Source organism: Myotis yumanensis, unplaced genomic scaffold (assembly GCF_028538775.1).
Source record: "Myotis yumanensis isolate MYYU_CA2020_CCGP unplaced genomic scaffold, mMyoYum1.0.hap1 SCAF_12, whole genome shotgun sequence".
Classification (NCBI taxonomy): Eukaryota; Metazoa; Chordata; class Mammalia; order Chiroptera; family Vespertilionidae; genus Myotis; species Myotis yumanensis.
Genome location: NW_027223763.1, coordinates 43,312,271 through 43,331,310, shown reverse-complemented (window position 1 = coordinate 43,331,310; position 19,040 = coordinate 43,312,271). Strand labels below are relative to the sequence as shown.

The following is a 19,040-nucleotide window of genomic DNA, read 5'->3' as shown; positions in this document are numbered from 1 at the left end:
ATGTTATTTAAAAATTTCCATAACCAGTGGTGTTAAGTGTTTTCACACAATAGAGGCTTCCCATTTCCTGCTGGGTATGGTGACCTCTCCGAAGAGGTTTATTTATTTAACTTCTATAAATACAACCGCTTCATGCATTGGTCTCTCCTTGAGAAAGGGCTTCTCAAGTTACTGTCATAAACAGAGGCCCGATTGCAGTCCCGGCTGCTGTCCAAGCGCCGGTTATCTACAGAGTGAATCGATTCGCCGTCCGGGAGGGGGCTGTGCACCGTCGCCACCACCCCGGGGAGTCCCCATTCTCGGAAATGAGCTGGAGCCAGGAGTCAGAAAGGAGACTCTCTAAATGACAGGGTGTCCCCCAAAATGTGTCCATGCTTTAACAGCTGATGGCTCAGTTTTGAAAAGGAGATGTAGTGTAATAAACACTGACTTTATAATTATTCAAAGTGTAAATATACATTTTTGTGACACCCTATATTTTGTGAACATGGACATGGTTGTACCATGGGATGTCACCTGCTGTAGAAAATTACAGAAGTGGGTGGGAGGCAGGTGGACCCGGGCATTTCTTAAAAGGGAAGAAATATCTATGTTTTTATTGATTTCAGAGAGAGGACGGGAGAGGGAGAGAGAGAGAAACATCAGTGATGAAAATCATTGACTGGCTGCCTCCTCTACACCCCCTACTAGAGACAGAGTCTACAACCCGGGAATCGAACCATGACTTCCTGGTTCATAGGTCAACACTCAACTACTGAGCTACACCAGCTGGGCCATTTGCTTTCTTAATGAGATTCCAAACCCACCCTCAGGCTGACCCAGTGCTCAGCTGCTGGGCAGGGTTAGGGGCAGCAACGCTACCACCATGTGCCCAGAAGAAGGGCGCACACAGCTTTCCCAGTGCACAGAGGCCGATCACGCTTTGTCAAGGGCATATCAACCCCCCTCGGATGAGTTCTCCAGGCCTATTTGTAGGATCATGTTCTGCACAATCTGTTTGGGTTTCCTGTTCACCTTCAGGGCCCAGGAGCACGAACCAGAGAAGGTTTCCTTGAGACTCTGGGATGAACTTAAAAGAGCCCAGGCTCTGGAGTCTCCTGAAGGGGTGACCCTGGGCGGCTCTTCTACCATTTCTGAGTTCCAGTCTCCTCATCCACCGTCGTGGTCCAGGGCTGCGGAGAGGCTTGTTACAAGAATATGGCCATAAAAAAAGCTTCCAAAAGTGCACAGCTTCCACTGTGCTCTGTCCCTGTTCGTTGCCCTGTTTAAAACGTCCTTGGCATGTTCCTTGCTCGTAAGAAACATTTAGCCCTTAATCTCACCTCTGCCTTATCAGGTAGCAGTTTTCTAAAGACACTCATTCTTAGTAAAAATCTGATCATCTTTCCCAGATACAACGGGTTTCATTTCAGCCACCAGGCACCGTTTCCTTTGGTGGTGGTCTCAATCCTGCTGTGCCCTGGAGTCGCCCGAGGGCACTGACAGCCTGTAGATACCTACCACCACCCCCCACCCCGCCACTGGCAGTTAGAGCAGAACTTCTAGAGGGGAGGCCTGGGCAGCCACGGTTTGGAAACCTCTCCCAGTGAAAACCAGGAAGGATCAGGAAGAAACCTGCCAGGAGAGAGCAGACCCATTCCCCACAAACAGATCCTATTTACCCACAGAGGGAAAGGAAATAAATGCAGAAAAGCCTCCTGAGAGGAAGGGACTTCCCTTCTGCATCAGCAGTAGCAGCATCTCCCATCAAAACACGGCTTTCCTGGTCGTTTTAATAACAACCAGAGAGGCCGTTTTTTTTTTTTTTTTTTTTTTTTTTTTTGTCAGTTTAGATAAAGTACATCCCCTCTTCTCTGTCAGTTTTCTTCTTAAAGAAATTTCTGTAGTTTAGGGTCTAAAGTGGAAGCCCTTTCTTCTCTGTGAATGTGCTATATTGGTAGCCACTGGGCTGGAAATATAAAACAAGGACCACCAGAGCTGACAGACAGACAGGGGTTCACTTTCCAGGCCGGGGCACAGCAGTGAAGAAATGCTGGAGTTGGCTGGGGGGAGACGTTTGTAAGGGCTAGAAGATGGCTCACGAGGTTAGGGTTAGGGCGTGAGGAGAGGACAGGAGGGGTGTCCCGGGCTCCTGGAGTAGACAGGTCACCGTGTGCATTGGTCCGGAAAGCGCCTGCAGGCAGGTCCCGGAAGGATCTGGATGCTGGAGTTACTTGGTGTTTATAGCTGTTGAACAGCTTCGGCTGCATTGGAGCGTTGGGCAGGAATCATAGGCAAGTCCTGCTCAGAGGGAGAATCTAATCTCCCTTTCTTGGTAACTCCCAGGACCCTTCCCTCCCCTGGGAGAGACCCTCCAGGCTGCCACCTCTCTTCAAACATAGTATGTGCTGTGTACTGAGCTGCGCCTATCCATGCAACCAGGTGTCAAATATCACCTTCTCCCTTCCCTCTCAGGTCAAGCAGGGATGGCAGTCTTCCTTCTGAACAAAGATCAAGGGGAAAAGGGGAGAGCTTTGTGCTTTGTTTTCTTTTATTTTATCCAGGCTGCAGAAGTCTCATTCTTCTACATCCCAGAATTCCAGAAGTTTTACTGTGAGGAATAAAGAACATTACATCTTTTTCAACTTCCTTTCCTCCACCCATTGCGTTTTTGAAAGTGGGCACCGGGCATAACATGGATCGGCCACACATCCAGAGAGCCCCTGTCCAGAGCAGCAGTGCCCTGCGCTCGTGGCTCCAGAGCCGTCTCCTCCTCCGTCTCCCTCAGTGTGTGTCCGTGTTTGTGTTTCAAGAGCACACGTTAAACTTTGCTGTTAGCTATTTCTTTCATCCTCCAATACTCCGTGTATTGAATATAGTTTTTTGGGGTCTTCTCTGTATTTTTAAAAATTGAGATACAATTGAAATTGGATACAAATTCAGGTGTGCGACATAATGATTTGACATTTGTATATATAGCAAATGATCTCCACATAGGTCTGGTTAGCTGATGCATCCTGGGGAATTTTTAAGACCTTCTGTCTTAGCAAGTTTCCAATACAATTCAGTATTATTAACTATAGTCGCCATGCTGTTCATTATATCCCCAGGACTTATTTTATAACTGGGAGTTTCATTAAAAGGTACAAACTCCCGCTCGGCTGGCGTGGCTCAGTGGTTGAGCGTTGACTTATGAACCAGGAGGTCAAGGTTTGATTCCCAGTCAGGGCACATGCCCGGGTTGCGGGCTTGATCCCCAGTGTGGGGCGTGTAGGAGGCGGCCGACCAATGATTCTCTCTCATCATTGATGTTTCTCTCCCTCTCTCTCTGAAATCAACCTAAAAGTATTTTTTAAAAGTTACAAAATTCCACATATTTTTAACTATTATTTAATTAATTTTTTAAATATTTTATTTTCCTCATCACTATTTATCCCCTTTATGCCCTCTTCCACCCCCACCCCCAACCCCTGCCATCACCATGGTGTTGTCCATGTCCTGAGTTCTCTCTCTCTTTTTATTCTTTTTTGCTCAATCCTCCTTCCCTTCCCCCTCCCCAACCAGAGCTGTCTGCCTGTTCTCTATGAGTCTGTCTCTATTTTGCTTGGTAGTTCAGTTTTTTAACTATTAACTGTTATTTTAAAATTTAGGTTCTTTGTTACGTAGGGGTGTGTGTGTGTGTGTGTGATTTTCTGTGGACGCTGGCAGGAAATCTTGTGCATTTTTTGTTTTTGTTTTCTGCTGTCAAGGGTCCCTCACCCGCAGGACAAAATGCACAGTGCCTGGCATGCGGCAAGCGCCCATCAGTGTTGGTGAATGGCCACCCTCGGGAAGGGGCCCTCTCCTCCCTCTGCTGTATGCTGCTTTGTCTCTGAGCTCTGATATGGTTGCTTTATTTTAAAAATGTACTTATCCTTTCAAATATATTTAACAAGTAGTGAGTTTCTACCACAAATCAGACATTAGGGAAACGCAGATAAGAACGTTGTCGTGTCAGAAATAATTGAGTTTCTCTGTGTCCCCAATTTTGTCTTTTCTTTAATTGAGGTGAAGTTAACCATTTGAAAATGTACAATTCATTGGCATTTAGTACATTCACGTGCAACCATCACCTCCATCTAGTTCTGAAGCATTTTTTTTCACCTCCAGGGAGTTCTGTAACCATCAGTCGGCCACTCCCCACTCCATCCTTCCCCCCAGCCCCTGGCAACCGCTCATCTGCTTTCTGTCTCTCAGGGATTCTTGTTTGCTTTTCGCCTCGTGGGTTTTAAAGGAACGATGGTATCACACACACGATGCCGTTGCCACTTGCCTAAGGATAAGCATCTAGCAGGGGTGGGCAAACTTTTTGACTCGAGGGCCACAATGGGTTCTTCAACTGGACCGGAGGGCCGGAACAAAAGCATGGATGGAGTGTTTGTGTGAACTAATATAAATTCAAAGTAAACATCATTACATAAAAGGGTACGGTCTTTTTTTTTTTTTTTTTTTAGTTTTATTCATTTCAAATGGGCCGGATCCGGCCCGCGGGCCGTAGTTTGCCCACGGCTGATCTAGAGGCGAAGGCCAGCATGCAGAGCCGCCCAGGTCCGCTGGCCTGTCTGTAGGACGTGCTTCCTGATGCCAAGATGCTTTTCCTAGGATGGTCGGTCCCGACGTGATCCCACTGCCGCATATCTATGGAGCGAGAATCAAAGGCGTGGAGGTGTTCTGTCCTCTGGACCCGCCGCCTCCGTACGAAGCTGTGGTGAACGAGACAGAACGGGAGCAGGTACTGTCCGTGCAGGTTCGCTCTGGTATGTTGACCACAAGTAGGGAAAGCCGCGCTGGGTACAGACAGCCATGGGAGACCGTTTGCTCTGCAGATCTTTTTAAGTTCACGGAGCCCAGATGATGCTTGAGTTGAATATCAACCAATATTCCTCTCTTTTCCTGAGATGCAGACATCTTCATTCCAAATATCAGAGGGATCAGAAGCCGCCACCAGCCCAATGGAACCGATCGGCGTGCCGGTGACTCAAGGTAATGCACACGGTCACTGCCCACCCCTGTGAGGCAGTAAGTTAAAACGTGTTAAAATAACGATCTCCATGGTACTTTGGTGGAGGTCAGATATTCTTGGAGCTACAGCCTTTGCAGGTGCAAAACTATCAACGTTTAGGGCGTACAAGTGGGAGATAACATTGAACAGAAATACAGATAATTCTAGAATCTGTTATGAGTTACCAGACTATTCTCAGGGACCTATGACATAGATTGGAGTTTAATTTGGCATTCCTGTGTTTTCCAACCTAAGATTTTTTCTTCTGCTGTTAAAATAAGATGAGCTGTTTTGAAGAGAGGAAAAAAAAGCATTTCATTTCTTACAAGGGTGATTTGCTGTGAGATCATGCTCAGGCCATGCTGCCTTAACATGCAGTGAATTTTGATTTCCAGTCCTGCATTAAATACTAGAGTCGGTTTGCATTTATCTTTGCCATTTAAGGGGACATTGCTGCAGCGTTCTCTCTTTGGAGAGGTTTTAAGTGTCCCAGAAAATTGCCCACCAGGACAAAATTGCACTTGGTGATAAATAATGGATCAACTTTTAGCTGTGATAGACAGAGGTGGTTTTTCAGCAGCACCACTGGAGTTGGGTTTCTGTCCCGTTCACCTTCGGTCTTACGTAGAATTACACAGTGCGCTCTGCTTCCTGAGTATGTTTGTAATTCTTCCATTTCTTTTTTCTTTTTAAAAATCTTTATTGTTGAAAGTATTACATATGTCCCCCCCTTTCCTTCATTGACCCCTTCTAGCCCACCCCTGCCCCCTGCCCCCTGCCCCAGGCATTTGCCTCCCTGTTGTCTTATGATATATACATACAAGTTCTTTGGTTGATCTCTTCCCACCCACCCACCCACCCCCGTCTTCCCTCTGAGATTCCACAGTCTGTACTATGCTTCTGTGTCTCTGGGTCTATTTTGTTCTTCAATTTATTTTGTTCATTAGATTCCACACATAACTGAGATCGTGTGATACTTGTCTTTCTCTGACTGGCTTATTTCGCTTAGCATAATACTCTCCAGGTCCCTCCATGCTGTCTCAGAGGGTAAGAGATCCTTCTTTTTTACTGCTGCTAGTGTTCCATGGTGTAGATGTACCACAGCTTTTTTATCCACTCATGTACTGGTGGGCACTTGGGCTGTTTCCACATCTTAGCTATTATAAATTCTGCTGCTATGAACATAGGGATGCATACATCCTTTCTGATTGGTATTTTGGGCTTCTTAGGATGTATTCCTAGAAGTAGGCTCACTGGGTCAAATGGCAGTTCCATATTTAATTTTTTGAGGAAACTCCATACTGTTTTCCACAGTGGCTGCACCAGTCTGCATTCCCACCAGCAGTGCACAAGGGTTCCCTTTTCTTCACATCCTCTCCAGCACCTGTCATTTGTTGATTTGCTGATGGTAGCCATTCTGACAGGTGTGAGGTGATAATCGTGTTGTTTTAATTTGTATTTTGCTGATGATCAGTGACTTTGAGCATGTTTTCATATGTCTCTTGGCCATCTGTCTGTCCCCTTTGGAGAAGTGTCTATTTAGGTCCTTTGCCCATTTTTTAATTAGATTGCTTGTCTTCCTTTTGTTAAGTTGTATGAGTGCCCTATATATTTTGGATATTAACCCTTATCAGAAGTATCATTGTCAAATACGTTCTCCCATTCTTTCACTTCTTAAAAAAAGTTTCCCAGCCCACAGCTCGGGCTCACAAAGGATGTGATTTTCATTTCCCCGAGCAGAAGTCACCCAATCCCAGAGTGGTTTCACTGATGCGTTCAGTGGCTACTGGCTCTTTAACTTGGCTCAACAGAAGTTTCATGGCCCAGCCTGCAGACACCCCCTGCCTGCACGTGGTCTGCAGCCCACAGGGCAGCACCTCACCTGTGCGGGTATTATTTCCCACCCGCCAAGCCCGTCCCGAAGCTCCCCCGTGCCGAGGCGATGGTGCGGTAATGCACGTCCCCTCTCTCGCCGGGATGCTTCACTGGAGAAGACACTAAGCACCTTTCGGAAACACTGACATTTTGGCAGGGCTTCGTTATTTGGAAGTGAAGGTTTTGTTTGTCCAAGGCCTGGAGCGGTGGCTGGGAGAGGCAGCGTTTCCCACAGTGCCGGGAAATAAAAGTTGCTGGGGCCAGCCGCCTGAGCAAATGTTGTCAACTGTATGGCCCTGGCCCCAGCAGGTTTGGGCTCACAGGTGTTTCCTGCCCACATTTTTGAGGGCTGCAGCTGGCAAAATAATTTTTGTTTCTCCTCTTAAAAAAAAAAACTTAGATGGGAACATTCCTAACACACCTGGGGAAGAAAGCGCATCCACTTCAGTTGCCAACTCAGACCAGCCACATCCCGGGAGAAGCCGGAGGGCCCTCCAGCCCACGATGACAAGGTCGAAGAGTGACCCTGTGTTCCATCCTTCCGCAGAGCGAGGTGAGGCCGTCCCCCAGGCTCCCGCAGAGCACTTGCTTGCCTCCAGGTGCCACGTGAAAGCAGGTGGCTCCGGCCACCCAGGGCCCTGCAGTTCAAGAGATGCCTTGAGAAAATAAGATATTCTATGTGCACATTAGGGATATACATCTGCCCCATCGTTTAAGGCTGGTGGGTGTTTTTATTTTATTTTTGTTTGGTTTTTTAAATATATTTTTATTGATTTGGGAGAGGAAAGGAGAGGGAGAGAGAGATAGAAACATCAATGATGAGAGAGAATCATTGATTGGCTGCCTCCTGCACGCCCCCTACTGGTCATCGAGCCCGCAATCCGGGCATGTGCCCTGACTGGGAATCAAACCCTGACCTCCTGGTTCATAGGTTAATGCTCAACCACTGAGCCACACTGGCGGGCAAGGGTGTTTTTCTTTTTAAGTCTTTGTCATCAAAAGCACTTGGTTGCAGACGATGCTGTGATAGGTACTACATGAAGAAAACAATGCAAATCTCGTCCTGATCTCTACATGCTTGCGATCGTGTGGGAATACACATTCTCAAGGAAAAGTCAAAGGGTGGCCTTGGTTTTATCCCCTCTTCTATAATTTAATATCAGTTGTCTTTTTTTACTGCGTATGAATGGACTGAATTATTTAAATCCCACCTTGTTTTAAGAACTTTGGATAGAGCGAAACCCACGCTTCATCCCCCTCCCTCTCTGTTTTGAGTTTGTTTGTGTCTAGATGTTATCTGAATATCTGAATACCTGAACATCTCCAAATGTGTCTTCAGTGTAGAAAATTGTAAGAAATAAAGGAACGAAAGGAAGAAAATGAAAACCTCTGTAATCCTGTGCGCACCGGCTTCTCTCGGTGACCTGTTCTCACCAGTGCCCTCGCTCTCCTCCTCTCCCCTTGCCTTCTCCGGGGCCTGGGTCACCCCTTCATTCTAGTTCTGTCCCTCTGACAGCCTGTGTTGTTGGCCCCAGTCTCGACTGACAGTGTGGGAGCCAGAAAGCACTCCTCACCTCTTGTCTCACCAGGGCTCTTGCATGGGGAGGAGCCCACCACCTCCCTCTCTCTCCCTCCTCTCCCCCCCACCCACCACCCCCCCTCACCCCTGGGACTGAGTGCCTCTGCCACCTCAGCAGGCGGGCAGCCGGCCCTCCGCTCCCAGACCCTTTCTCACTGCTGTCTCTGCTCTACCTGGCAAGCTGAGGACTCGAGCTGGCCACCTGCGGGCTTCAACGGAAAGTTGCTGTCTGCACAGCTCAGAGAGGTCTTTCCAGAACCCCTTCCCATGCTGCAGTGCTGCAGGAGGGTGGGCGGCCTGTGTTTACCTGTTGAGCCCTCCATTGTGGAAGGGACCAGGTTGCCTTCAAGGGACTGGTGAGGCCCCTGTCCTCACACCTGGGTGTCTGTAGGGAGTGCTCCTGCGAGGTTCCGGCTCACCACTGTTTGCAGATCCTCATGCCTACGTTCTCCAGAGGAAAAGGGTGCTCCCCTCCCTCCACCTGCTCTTCCACCCGCTGCTTCCTTTCCTCATTGACTATCTCAGATCCTGCTTGTCAGGCCTTCACAGACTGAAACCTCCAGGGCCGCGTGCGCTGAAGGCTGCTGGCCGGCTTCCGAACACGCGGGAGCCAGGCCCGCCTCCCACTTCACCCGCCTGAGGTGCAGCCGTGTCCTGCACCCTTACACGCTCGCTAAAGCAGGTCATTGTGGACGTGAGAGCCTGCGGTGGGTTTCCCAGGCCCACTGCTGACTTCTGGAACGACCTAGTGTTCCTGCACTTAGATTTCTCTTTCTGTAATCGTCAGCTGTAGCGCTGCTGCAGCCCCGGTGCGAGCACTGATCGCATGTCAGTGCAGTGCCCTCGCGGATGTTTAGGACAAAGGTACCGTCCCAGTGCACAGAGCCTTCCCCTCATCCCACGGGTCCTGTCTTTCCCTAGCCCCTGCCTCTCAGCGGCTCCTTCACCCTCCCCCTTGAACGTGTCTCCATCAGCCAGCCACGCTTGTCTGCTTGCCCACCCGTCCCCAGACATGGGTCATCGCCCCATGACACCGCTGCTCCGCTATGGTTTGTATGCGGGATGCCCTTCCCCATCATCTGTCTTTACTGTGGGGGCAGTGTTTTCCGTGGCACCATAAAACGTGTTGGGGACATATCCTGTTGGAACGACATCAGGAAATAAGTTCATGTCATAGTTGTTGGTTTTGTGTGTTTTGTTCCTTGTGCAACATGAAAAGCAAGACGCGCATGGCTGTTGGCATTTGTCCTGTGCTTCCTGCGCCGAGTCCAGCGGTCCGTGCTGTTCCACACGCGGCGCGTGTTCGCGGGGGCACGGCCAATGGGTCCGCGCTGTTTGTCTGCCCGCAGCCGCTCCCGTGCTCAGCTGCGAAGCTGCCACGCAGACGGAGGGGAGACCGGATCTGGCCGCGGTGACCCTGAGGCGGGGTTTGCGACCCAGAGCTGCCAGGTGCAGGCCGCAGTCTCTCATAGACTACAAGTCGTACATCGACACCAAGCTGCTGGTGGCCAGGTTCCTGGAGCAGTCCTCCTGCGCCATGACGCCGGACATCCACGAACTGGTGGAAAACATCAAGTCGGTTCTGAAGTCCGACGAGGAGCACATGGAGGAGGCCATCACGAGTGCCAGCTTCCTCGAACAGGTAGTTTTAATTTTATTATCCGGTGTGAGTCAGAGCCCTTGTTTCCACAGCAGCCAGAATGGCCTCTCCGAGTTCCTGTCTCAGGCGCCATAAGTCCGTGGTCGCTGTGTCAGGGGAAGTGTGGTTCGGAGGTTGTGGGGGTGCGAAGGGGGGTGGGGTGGGGAGTGGAGAGGAAGCCAGAGCACTCTCTTTTCAGGCGTGGTGACTTTCCCCAGCCTTCTTGGCCCAAAGGAAAAGGAACCCGTTTTTCCGGGCTGTGGATGCCTGGAAAAAGCGAAGGGTGCAGCTTGGGGCCAAAAGCAGGGGCCTGGGCAGTGGGGGTCACGTGCCGCAGCTGTGACCTGTGTTGAAAGTGTCCCTGGATGCGGCATGTTTTCTCAGCTCTTTGACAATGACGGACATGCCTGAGTTTTAATATGGGCAAGATTCTGGGAGCTGTTCCCATTCCCGTGAAATGCTTGGCAAGATATCGAAGCTGATAGGCCTGGATGGAACACACACCCTTTCTTTCCAGGTTAAATCATACCAGGCGATCCCCGGAGTGGAAGCCACAGGGGAAAAGATACAAGTGGGCGCGTGAATGATCCTCTTAGGGGTCCGGTCTCTCACGTTGTTACAGTGGAGGGCTGCACGAGGTGGTCCTGCACCTGTGTTTCTGAATGAAGGGACTTCCCTTCTGATGAGAACTGGGGATGGGCCGCATCTTTGCTTACCCACCTCTTTTTAAAAGCGGTCACCTTGGGGGCGTTGACTCCACTGCTCCAGGGGCGTGGGGTGGTGGCGAAGGCCGCGGTGCTACCTGGCTGCGTGCAGCCAGTGCCCAGCAGGCACTTCCTGAGTTGAGATGGGCTGATTCTCAGGTCGTTACCAGCACCGAGATCCTGGGTAAAATTTCAAGGCAGTTTGACCCGATCCCCTTCTCACTGTCCTTTCTGTTCCCCTTTTCTACCTCCCGGTCGCTTCTAACAGAAGCCACAGCCAGAGTCTCTCCCAGCCCCTCAGGGGAGCACGAGAGCAGTCCGATTCCTCGCATGAAGAGGTGCACGGGCCATGGACCCTCTTGCCTGCTTTCTGAAAGAGTGGTTGGCCCATGGCCCTGGGTCAGGCTCTAGGTAGTATCCCACGTTGGGAGACATTTACGTCCGGGAGTCCCTGGTCTGTGCAAAACGTCACTTCCTGCCTCCTTTCCCCTGTGAAGCCTCAGTAGCCACTAAACAGGAACGAGCATTTGGCGTCACTGAAAGGCTGCCGAGCTCTGGTGAGGTAAGAGCCGGAGCACCCGCCACGCAGGCGGTCTGGACCTTCTGCCAAGCCCTGCTTGCTGGGAAATCACTGTGGGTAAAAGACAACAGGTGCTGTCGCCACCAGCATTCACTGGGCCTGGATCACAGTCCAGGTGCTGGGACTGGTGCAGTCGACCTGGGCCATCTGCTGGAGTCTCCCCGTGTTTGCACATTTTCACTTTCTCTATATTATTAAGATGCATTTGTAGATCCTCTTCAAGTTTCACCAATTCAAAACCACTTCTCCTAACTTACACGTAACAACAGTCAATAGCTATGAATATTGGGATTTTCTTCTTACTCAGGAAACAAGGACAGGCCCTAAAGACAGACAAAATCATGGAGTGTTGGCAAATCTGACATCTCATCTCTTTGGGGGGGATTAACTTTTTAGTGACCTTAACGTCTCACAATGGGCCCTGGCTGAATGGCTCAGTTGGTTGGAGTGCTGTCCCCTGCACCAGAAGGCTGTGGGTTTGATTCCCAGTCAGGGCATATACCTAGGTTGTGGGTTCGATCCCCATATGGAAGGCAACCAATCGATGTTCTCTCTCACCCGTCTCTCTCAAAGTCAATTAAAAAAAAAATCATGTCCTTGGGTGAGGGTAAAAAACAATTCTGAATGGTACAAACTAAACAAAACATCATCCCAACGATTGTTCTGTGACGTAGGTGGTAACCAAGCACTGACAGTGTTGTAGGTCAGAGACGGGGCTGTGCAGTGTAACAGATTCCTGTGCCCTGGACAGCTCTCCCCTCATCCATCCCAGTTGGGTGAGGAATTTATCATGCTTTTGTCATTTTTACAAAATAAGTCATATTATGATGTCCTTAACGTTATGTATGTGGCACATGGCCAAAAATAGAGCTAGCAGTAGAACCATTCTTAGGAGTTTTTACAAATAAACTGGATTAGTTGTTATGTTGTTTATTGAAGGGCTATTTGATTGGTTAGAAGCATCACTGGTTTTGGTTGACATTTTATAAACTCCTTACCTGGTCACAATGCCAAATAACAGGTACCAAATGTTTGAGAACATTAGTGTCGCCTGGGTTCTTGTTGCAAGTACAGGCGCTTGCGCCCCACTCCTCACTCACGTGTGCGGGGAGCTGGGAACCCGCGTCTCTGACAGGCTCCCGTCCCTTCCTGTGAGGCCACAGCGAAATTGGGGAAAGTGATGAGCAATGTTCAGGATAAAGCAGGACATTGCAATAGATGAGCCAGGGAAGTGAGGCAGGGCTACCTGTGAAACCACAGGACATTTGGGGAATGTGTTAGAAACTTGAGAAAAGAGGCACTATGTTAAGTCTCTCTGGAATTCCACGTGGGTTCCACTTTGGGAGAAAGCCCTCTTTTCTTCCTCAAGGCAACTAAACATCACATTGATGGAGGTAGGAGGCAGACCCAGGACCTCTGGTGAAGCTTAACCTCTCCCCACCCTCTTCCCTCTCCCAAAGATAATGGCCCCCTTGCAGCACAGCCCCCCCAGGGATCACCTGCTGCCCTCGAGGAGACAGCCCGGCGTGCTGCACCTGTGGAGCTGCGGGGACCTGAGCACCTTCGTGGCAGCCGGGAGGCCAAGAGTCGAGAGGAGGCCCCGGCGGGCGGCTGAGCGGCCACACAGCCTCATCGGTGTCATTCGAGAGACTGTCCTGTGAACCTCAGAAGCAGGAAGGAAAGATCCCCTCCTCACCATGCAGTGTCCAGGGTGGGGGTGGGGGTCCCCCTCTGGGAACTGCTCTAAAAGGGGGGCCCTTCACTCTATGGCTCACCTTTCTGCTGGCCTAAGGTTCTTCCGGGCTCATTTGGGTTTGGATGCATCAGATTGGAGGCTGTGAAGGCAGCATCCCTCTCCCCCTCTGCTGGCCCTGCCCCGGAGTAGGTTAATGAATCTTTGCCCACACACCACCTTGTGGCTCTCTTCCTCGTCCAGCCCTGTCACTGGGGGCAGGTCTGCTGGGCTGCTGTTGATAGATGCTGTGGCCACGCACTGCTCCATGAGAGAGGAATTGGCATGCCACCCAGTGGGATGGGCCGCCACCCAGTGGGATGGGCCGCAACCCAGGCATGTGCCCTGACTGGGAATCGAACCGTGACCTCCTGGTTCATAGGCTGACGCTCAACCACTGAGCCATGCCAGCCGGGCTGGCATGAAGCATGGATGATCAACCCCCATGCTCTAATCATCACGTCCCTGCATAGATCGCCCTGCAATCACTCTCTTTAGGAAAAACAGGGAACTTTTTCACTGACAAATCGTAATGAAAGACATTCAGGGGGAGTATTCTTGTTGATTCCATTTACTCATGCTTGCAAAACTAGAGATGGCTAAGGCAGAACTGAGAATAAAATGTTTACTTTGGACCTCTGGCCTTGGTGTACGACGTTTGTGTACGCGGACGGGGCCACACCTTACCTTACGGAGGTGCTGGAACTTGGAGCAGTGGTGGTCAGGTTCGGGCAGGCCACCAGGCCAGTTTCATCTCCAAAGCACCTGATCCTCGTGCATAACAATGTGTCCTTTTATTCATGCAGCGGGCACCTGGCCAAAAGGCTTCATGGCGCTGCCTTGTAGTGGAACTGTGAGCAATAAATCAGTGATGTGATTACAGATCGGGCATTAGTGCTAAGAAGGAAGGAGGCGGCTGGAGAAGGCTTCTTTGCGGAAATGACATTTAAACTGGACTTGACTATGAGGGGCAGGGAAGGGTGTTCCAGGCAGAGGGAACAGCCAAGGCAAAGGCCTCCAGCACTAGAGGCTGCTGTGGAAGCAGCCCTGAGTGAGGGGAGAGGTAGGGGGAGCTCAGGCTGGGCTTGATGCTAACTGTGAGGTTCCATGAGAGAGTTTTCAACAGGAATAACAGATTCCATTTACATCTCAAGAGATCACCATGCAAAGTGGAGGCTAGTTTAGGTCGGGATATGGAGTAAAGGAGGCGAGGAGCTGAACAAGAATCCTGTGCTCCAGGTCCTGTGCTGGAGATTTTACACGGTCTCCTGTCACCCTCACAACAGCCTGAGAGGGGGGAGCTGTGAGTGTCCCATTTCACAGACGAGGAAATCGAGGCTCAGTGACTTGCCCAAGGTCACGCAGAAGGTCTGTGGCAGTGATGCCCTTCACACCCCAGGAGTCCATCTCCAGAAACCACTCTGGTTCCCGGCTCCCAAATAGTAGCTGTTTGCCATTTCTTGTTTTTCTGAGAAAGTGGTCGCTAAGACTTCGATCTGGGCTCATGGAAGCACAGACACCCTGGGCTCCAAGCCCACGAACTTTGCAGAGTGGGAATTGGCATGAGGTCAGGGGACTGAGAAATGAGAAGGGAAGGACTGTTTGGAGGCACTGAGCTGGGGTGGAGAGTGGATTGTGGAGGCAGGTGTGCAAATGAGGGGACTGGGGGCCTGCAAACCACCCATGGTCGGCCCACCTCCCTGGCTGAGCTGTGTTTGTGGAGGTTCCCAGGGGTTTCCCAGAATGACAGTCTCTCTGTGCTCACCCCCTTACCCTCACATACTGAATTCTCCACGTAAGCAAACAGTCTCTCCATTTCTTTAGAAGTCCCCACTGTCAGCACCATGGCTGCCCGCTGGGGGCTGGCCCACTCCCTGAGGTAAGCCCCCACCTCTCTGAGGTTCTCCAGTGTTACAAGCCCATGTCTCACCCAGGCTCTCTGACACCCAGAGACCACCCACATAGCCAGGCTGGTTGCTTTTCTCCATTATGGCTGCTTCGTTGCCCCCGACCTAGTGTCTCAGGGTCAAGCCAGGAATTCTCAGCCCACCAATTTGTTCCTCCCCCAGGGATGAGACAAGGACTGGCCTTCCTCCACCCAGGCTGGGTCTTTCCAGGCTTCTGTTTTTTTCTTACTGCAGGAGGACATTTTCCCCAGCTGCATCTCTTTCCACCTTCCCTCTGAGCTTCTATAGCTCACTTCCAGCTGCCACACAGACCTCACCACTTTCTGTGAAGGCTCAGGGAAGACAGGTGGGCGCCTGTCATGGAGGTGGTCTCAGCCATCCCGAGAAAAGGGAAATTTCCAGCAACAACCAGAAGAGGAAAGAACATAAAGGCTGAGCCATAGCAAGAGGATTTGAAGATTCGACCTCGCAGCCAGGGAAATGGTCCACTTAATTCCAGCCTCTGAAGGTATTGGTGAAGTCAGAAAACTGACTTCTGTCTTGCTTCTCAGACTTTAAGGAATATTAAAATTAAAAATCTTATCTAATAATAGACAAAGATGCAAATTGACCGTACCTTCGCCATGCCCACCATTGGCTAATCAGAACGATATGCAAATTAACCGCCACAAAGATGGCGGTTAATTTTCATATGTAGGCGTGAAGTGGTGGAGCGAAGACTGAAGGCAGCTCCAGCGGAGCAGTGAAGGCTTGAAGGCGGCTCCAGCTGGAGCGAAGGCCTGGGTCCCGGGTGCCAGAGGAAAACCGGTGCTGGCAGCCAGGGGAAGGGAAGGCCTATTGCATGAATCTTTTCGTGCAACAGGCCTCTAATATATATATATGACAATATATTATAACTAGAGGCCTGGTGCATGGATTCGTGCACCGATGGGATCCCTCAGCCTGGTCTGTGCCCTCTTGCAATCCGGAACCCCTCAGGGGATATCAGAGAACCGTTTCAGCCTGATCCCTGCAGGCCAGGCCAAGGGACCCCACTGGTACATGAATCTGTGCACCAGGCCTCTGGTATGCATGTAAGATCTTTGGTTAATCTCTTCCCGCCCTCCCCCTTCCCCCTTGCCTCTGAGATTCATCAGTCTGTTCCATGTTTCCATGCCTGTGGTTTCCACTCCTGCATTGAGCATCTACCCCCTGGTGGTCAGTGCATGTCATGGCTACTGGCCAGATACCATCACATTGGGGATTAGGGCTTTAACATATGGATTTTAAGTGGATATAAACATTCGGTGCATAGCACTGATTTACCAGGAAAATGAAATATTAGTAATAATATCAGTAGTAATAATTATTAAAGAGATTTTATTTTTAGAGCAGTTTTAAGTTCAGAGCAAAACAAAGCATAGAAATTTCCCATATACCCCCCACACATGCACGGTCTCCCCAACTATCAACATCTATCAACATCCCCCACCACAGTGGTACATTAGTTACTATTGATAAACTGCATTGACATGTCATTATCACTGAAAGTTTACATTAGGGTTCACTCTGGGTGCTGCACATTCTAGTGGTTTGGACAATTATATACTCTGTGTCCATCCTTGTAGTATCTTACAGAGTAGTTTTTTGCCCCCCAAGTCCTCTGTGCTCTGCCTATTCCTCCCTCCCTTCCCCCTCGCTCTTGGCAACCACTGGACTTGTTGCTGCGTCCATGGGATTGCACGTACCAGAATGCCACGTGGTAGTGAGCATCATGCAGTACGTGCCCTTTTCAGCTTGGTTTCTTTCACTTTGTAATGTGTATGCATTTAAGTTTCCTCCAGGTCTTTTCATGACTTGATTGTTCATTCAAACCCCTTTGAAAATTATTGGATTCAACAGGCATAACAGTACAACAGTACTCTATCAAGTTACTGTGGCAGAGCCCCGTCCTACTCTGAACTTGGCCTTCGCCAGGTCTGGGACCCACACTCCGAGTGCTGATGGTCGGGGACCTACTCCGGCCTGAGCGTCCCAGTTTCACTGGAGCCCGTTGTGTGTGCTAGGCCTGGTGACATGGAGAGGAGGACTGGGAGAGGGAGAAGGGACAGACGGACAGACACGCTTTCCTCTGCACCCACGGCTCTCCTCACTGGCTTTTTCTGGCGAGTCCCTTGGGATGAGGAGCATGGCCGGGGGAAGAGGCACCTGCACCTCCACCCAGCAGAGAGGAAATCAGGAAGCAGAACAAAGGAGCACATGGCCACCTCCCCCAGGCGGCAGGATGCAGGACAGAACAATGAGGGGGACGGGGAGGCGAGGGGCCCAGACAAGGCCATCTTTGTTTACCAGGTTCTCCTCCCTGGGGCCTCCGCCAGGGAAGCCAGGTCTGGGGCCAAAGGCACCACAACTCTTCCAGCTCCGTCTCTGCAGGAACCTTCACCCTCTCATTCAGTGGCTATTTACTGAGCTACAGAGTAGTAGGCGGAGGGCCAGGTGCTGAGGAGAGAATGCTGAGCGGGGAGAGGGGAGCAGACAAAAACCGCACAAACATTAAATGCGAAGTCCCATTTCTCTTGCCGCTGCTGAACTGCTCCCAGGCCCCAAGCAGGCGAAGCAGCCAGATCCTGTGTTGGATAACTTTGAAGACCAAAGGGCCTGGGCTGCTTTGAAGGATCCCCTCACCCGACTGTGAAACAGGCCCTGGTGGGGATGCCCGAGGAGAAGCTCTGCGGACCTGGGTTTGTGGCAGCAGGTGGTGCCCACCTTGGGGATTGTTAAAGAAGGAGTAGGCATGGCACCTGTCCGAGACTGTAAGGAAGTACTGCAGTGGGGTTTGCAGTAGGGAAGAGAGAGTGCGCTCAACTCAGTGCAACAAGGTCGAGTGAACGTTTATAGCCAAGAAGCAGGGTCTGGGGTCAGTGGATGGCAAATCATGAAGAGGAGACATCAGGGCTAGGGGGATTCTTGCTTCACCAACTCAACAAGACTCTTGCTGAAGGCAGGCCAAGGGTGGGGGGGTGGGGGGGGGATGAAGAATTTGCTCAGATATTGCAGGTATTAAAAAAAGAAACAACAGGCCAAAATGGAGTCACTGCTACTAAACCATGTCGCCAAACGAAAACTTTGCAACTAGCCTAACTGTAGTTTCAGCCTCTCCCAGGAGTGGAATTTTCGACCAACAAGTGAAATTTTCTGGCCAGCTCTAGTGAGGTATCTGCCTGATGGACCCCGCCTTCCCCTAAGGTGAGGCGATCTTGCTACTCTTCAATTTCTTGTCCCATCTCCCTCCTGCCTATGGAAACCTTTCATTTTGTACAACCCCTCGGAGCATGCTTCTATTGCTAGATGGGGTGCTGCCCGATTCGTGAGTCACTTAGTAAAGCCAATTAGATCTTCAAATTTATCTGGTTGAATTTTGCTCCTTAACAAAAGTGACCAGATACGAAGGGTGGGGGATTGTCACTAAGCTGACCCCAGCAGGAATCTTGCTAAAATCGAACTGAGCAGACCAAGGACAGGGCCTGGTCAGAAAGGGACTCAGAGGGGCCAGTCTCAAGTTTGATCAAGGAGAGCGTCTTTGTCAGAATCTGAGCAACGTCTCCTCTTCTGGGGACCCCTTGCCACACTGTGTCCCGGGCCTCAGGCATGTCACGGTCTCAGCAGGAAAGCTCTTTTTATTGCAACAGCTGGCGGGATTCCCTGTGTTTTGCTCTAACAAAAGAGCCAGGGCCAAAATTCAGAATGAGTCATCGTTCCTCTCTTGCAGGGTGGCTGTAGGTCCCAGGTGTGGGCAGGCTTTTCCAGCATCTTTACATACTGTGCGTAAATTCTGGTCCCAAAGGAGCATTTCATGATGCGGGTGGAAAGACATGCCAGGCAGGAAAGGACGAGCAAAGAGAGTTGCTGGAAGCCGTCTGCTCTGGGAGGAGCTCTCTCTCCCACTGCACCGTATCTGCTTGGTGGAGGTTTTCAACAATAATCATAAGGCACGGAGGCCTGTCTCCTTGTTTTGTAGATGAGGA

General features: G+C 50.5%; 1 protein-coding gene across 4 annotated transcripts in view; it reads left to right on the top strand.

Annotated features, from left to right (window-relative positions):
- Nucleotides 1–15,687, top strand: part of ENTREP1 (endosomal transmembrane epsin interactor 1) — a 61,290-nt gene extending 45,603 nt beyond the window's left edge. For 2 of the 4 annotated variants that reach the window (XM_070431532.1, XM_070431530.1), the window contains 5 exons: nucleotides 4,621–4,750; nucleotides 4,917–5,001; nucleotides 7,296–7,448; nucleotides 9,824–10,116; nucleotides 12,858–13,764. In XM_070431532.1, coding sequence (XP_070287633.1) covers nucleotides 4,621–4,750; nucleotides 4,917–5,001; nucleotides 7,296–7,448; nucleotides 9,824–10,116; nucleotides 12,858–13,058 — 862 coding nt within the window. In that variant the 3' untranslated portion in view covers nucleotides 13,059–13,764. Of the gene's footprint in view, nucleotides 1–4,620; nucleotides 4,751–4,916; nucleotides 5,002–7,295; nucleotides 7,449–9,823; nucleotides 10,117–12,857; nucleotides 13,765–15,270 lie in introns of those variants that run through there. The other 2 variants (XM_070431533.1, XM_070431531.1) reach the window with 2 other exon arrangements.
- The last annotated feature ends 3,353 nt before the right edge of the window (nucleotides 15,688–19,040 follow it).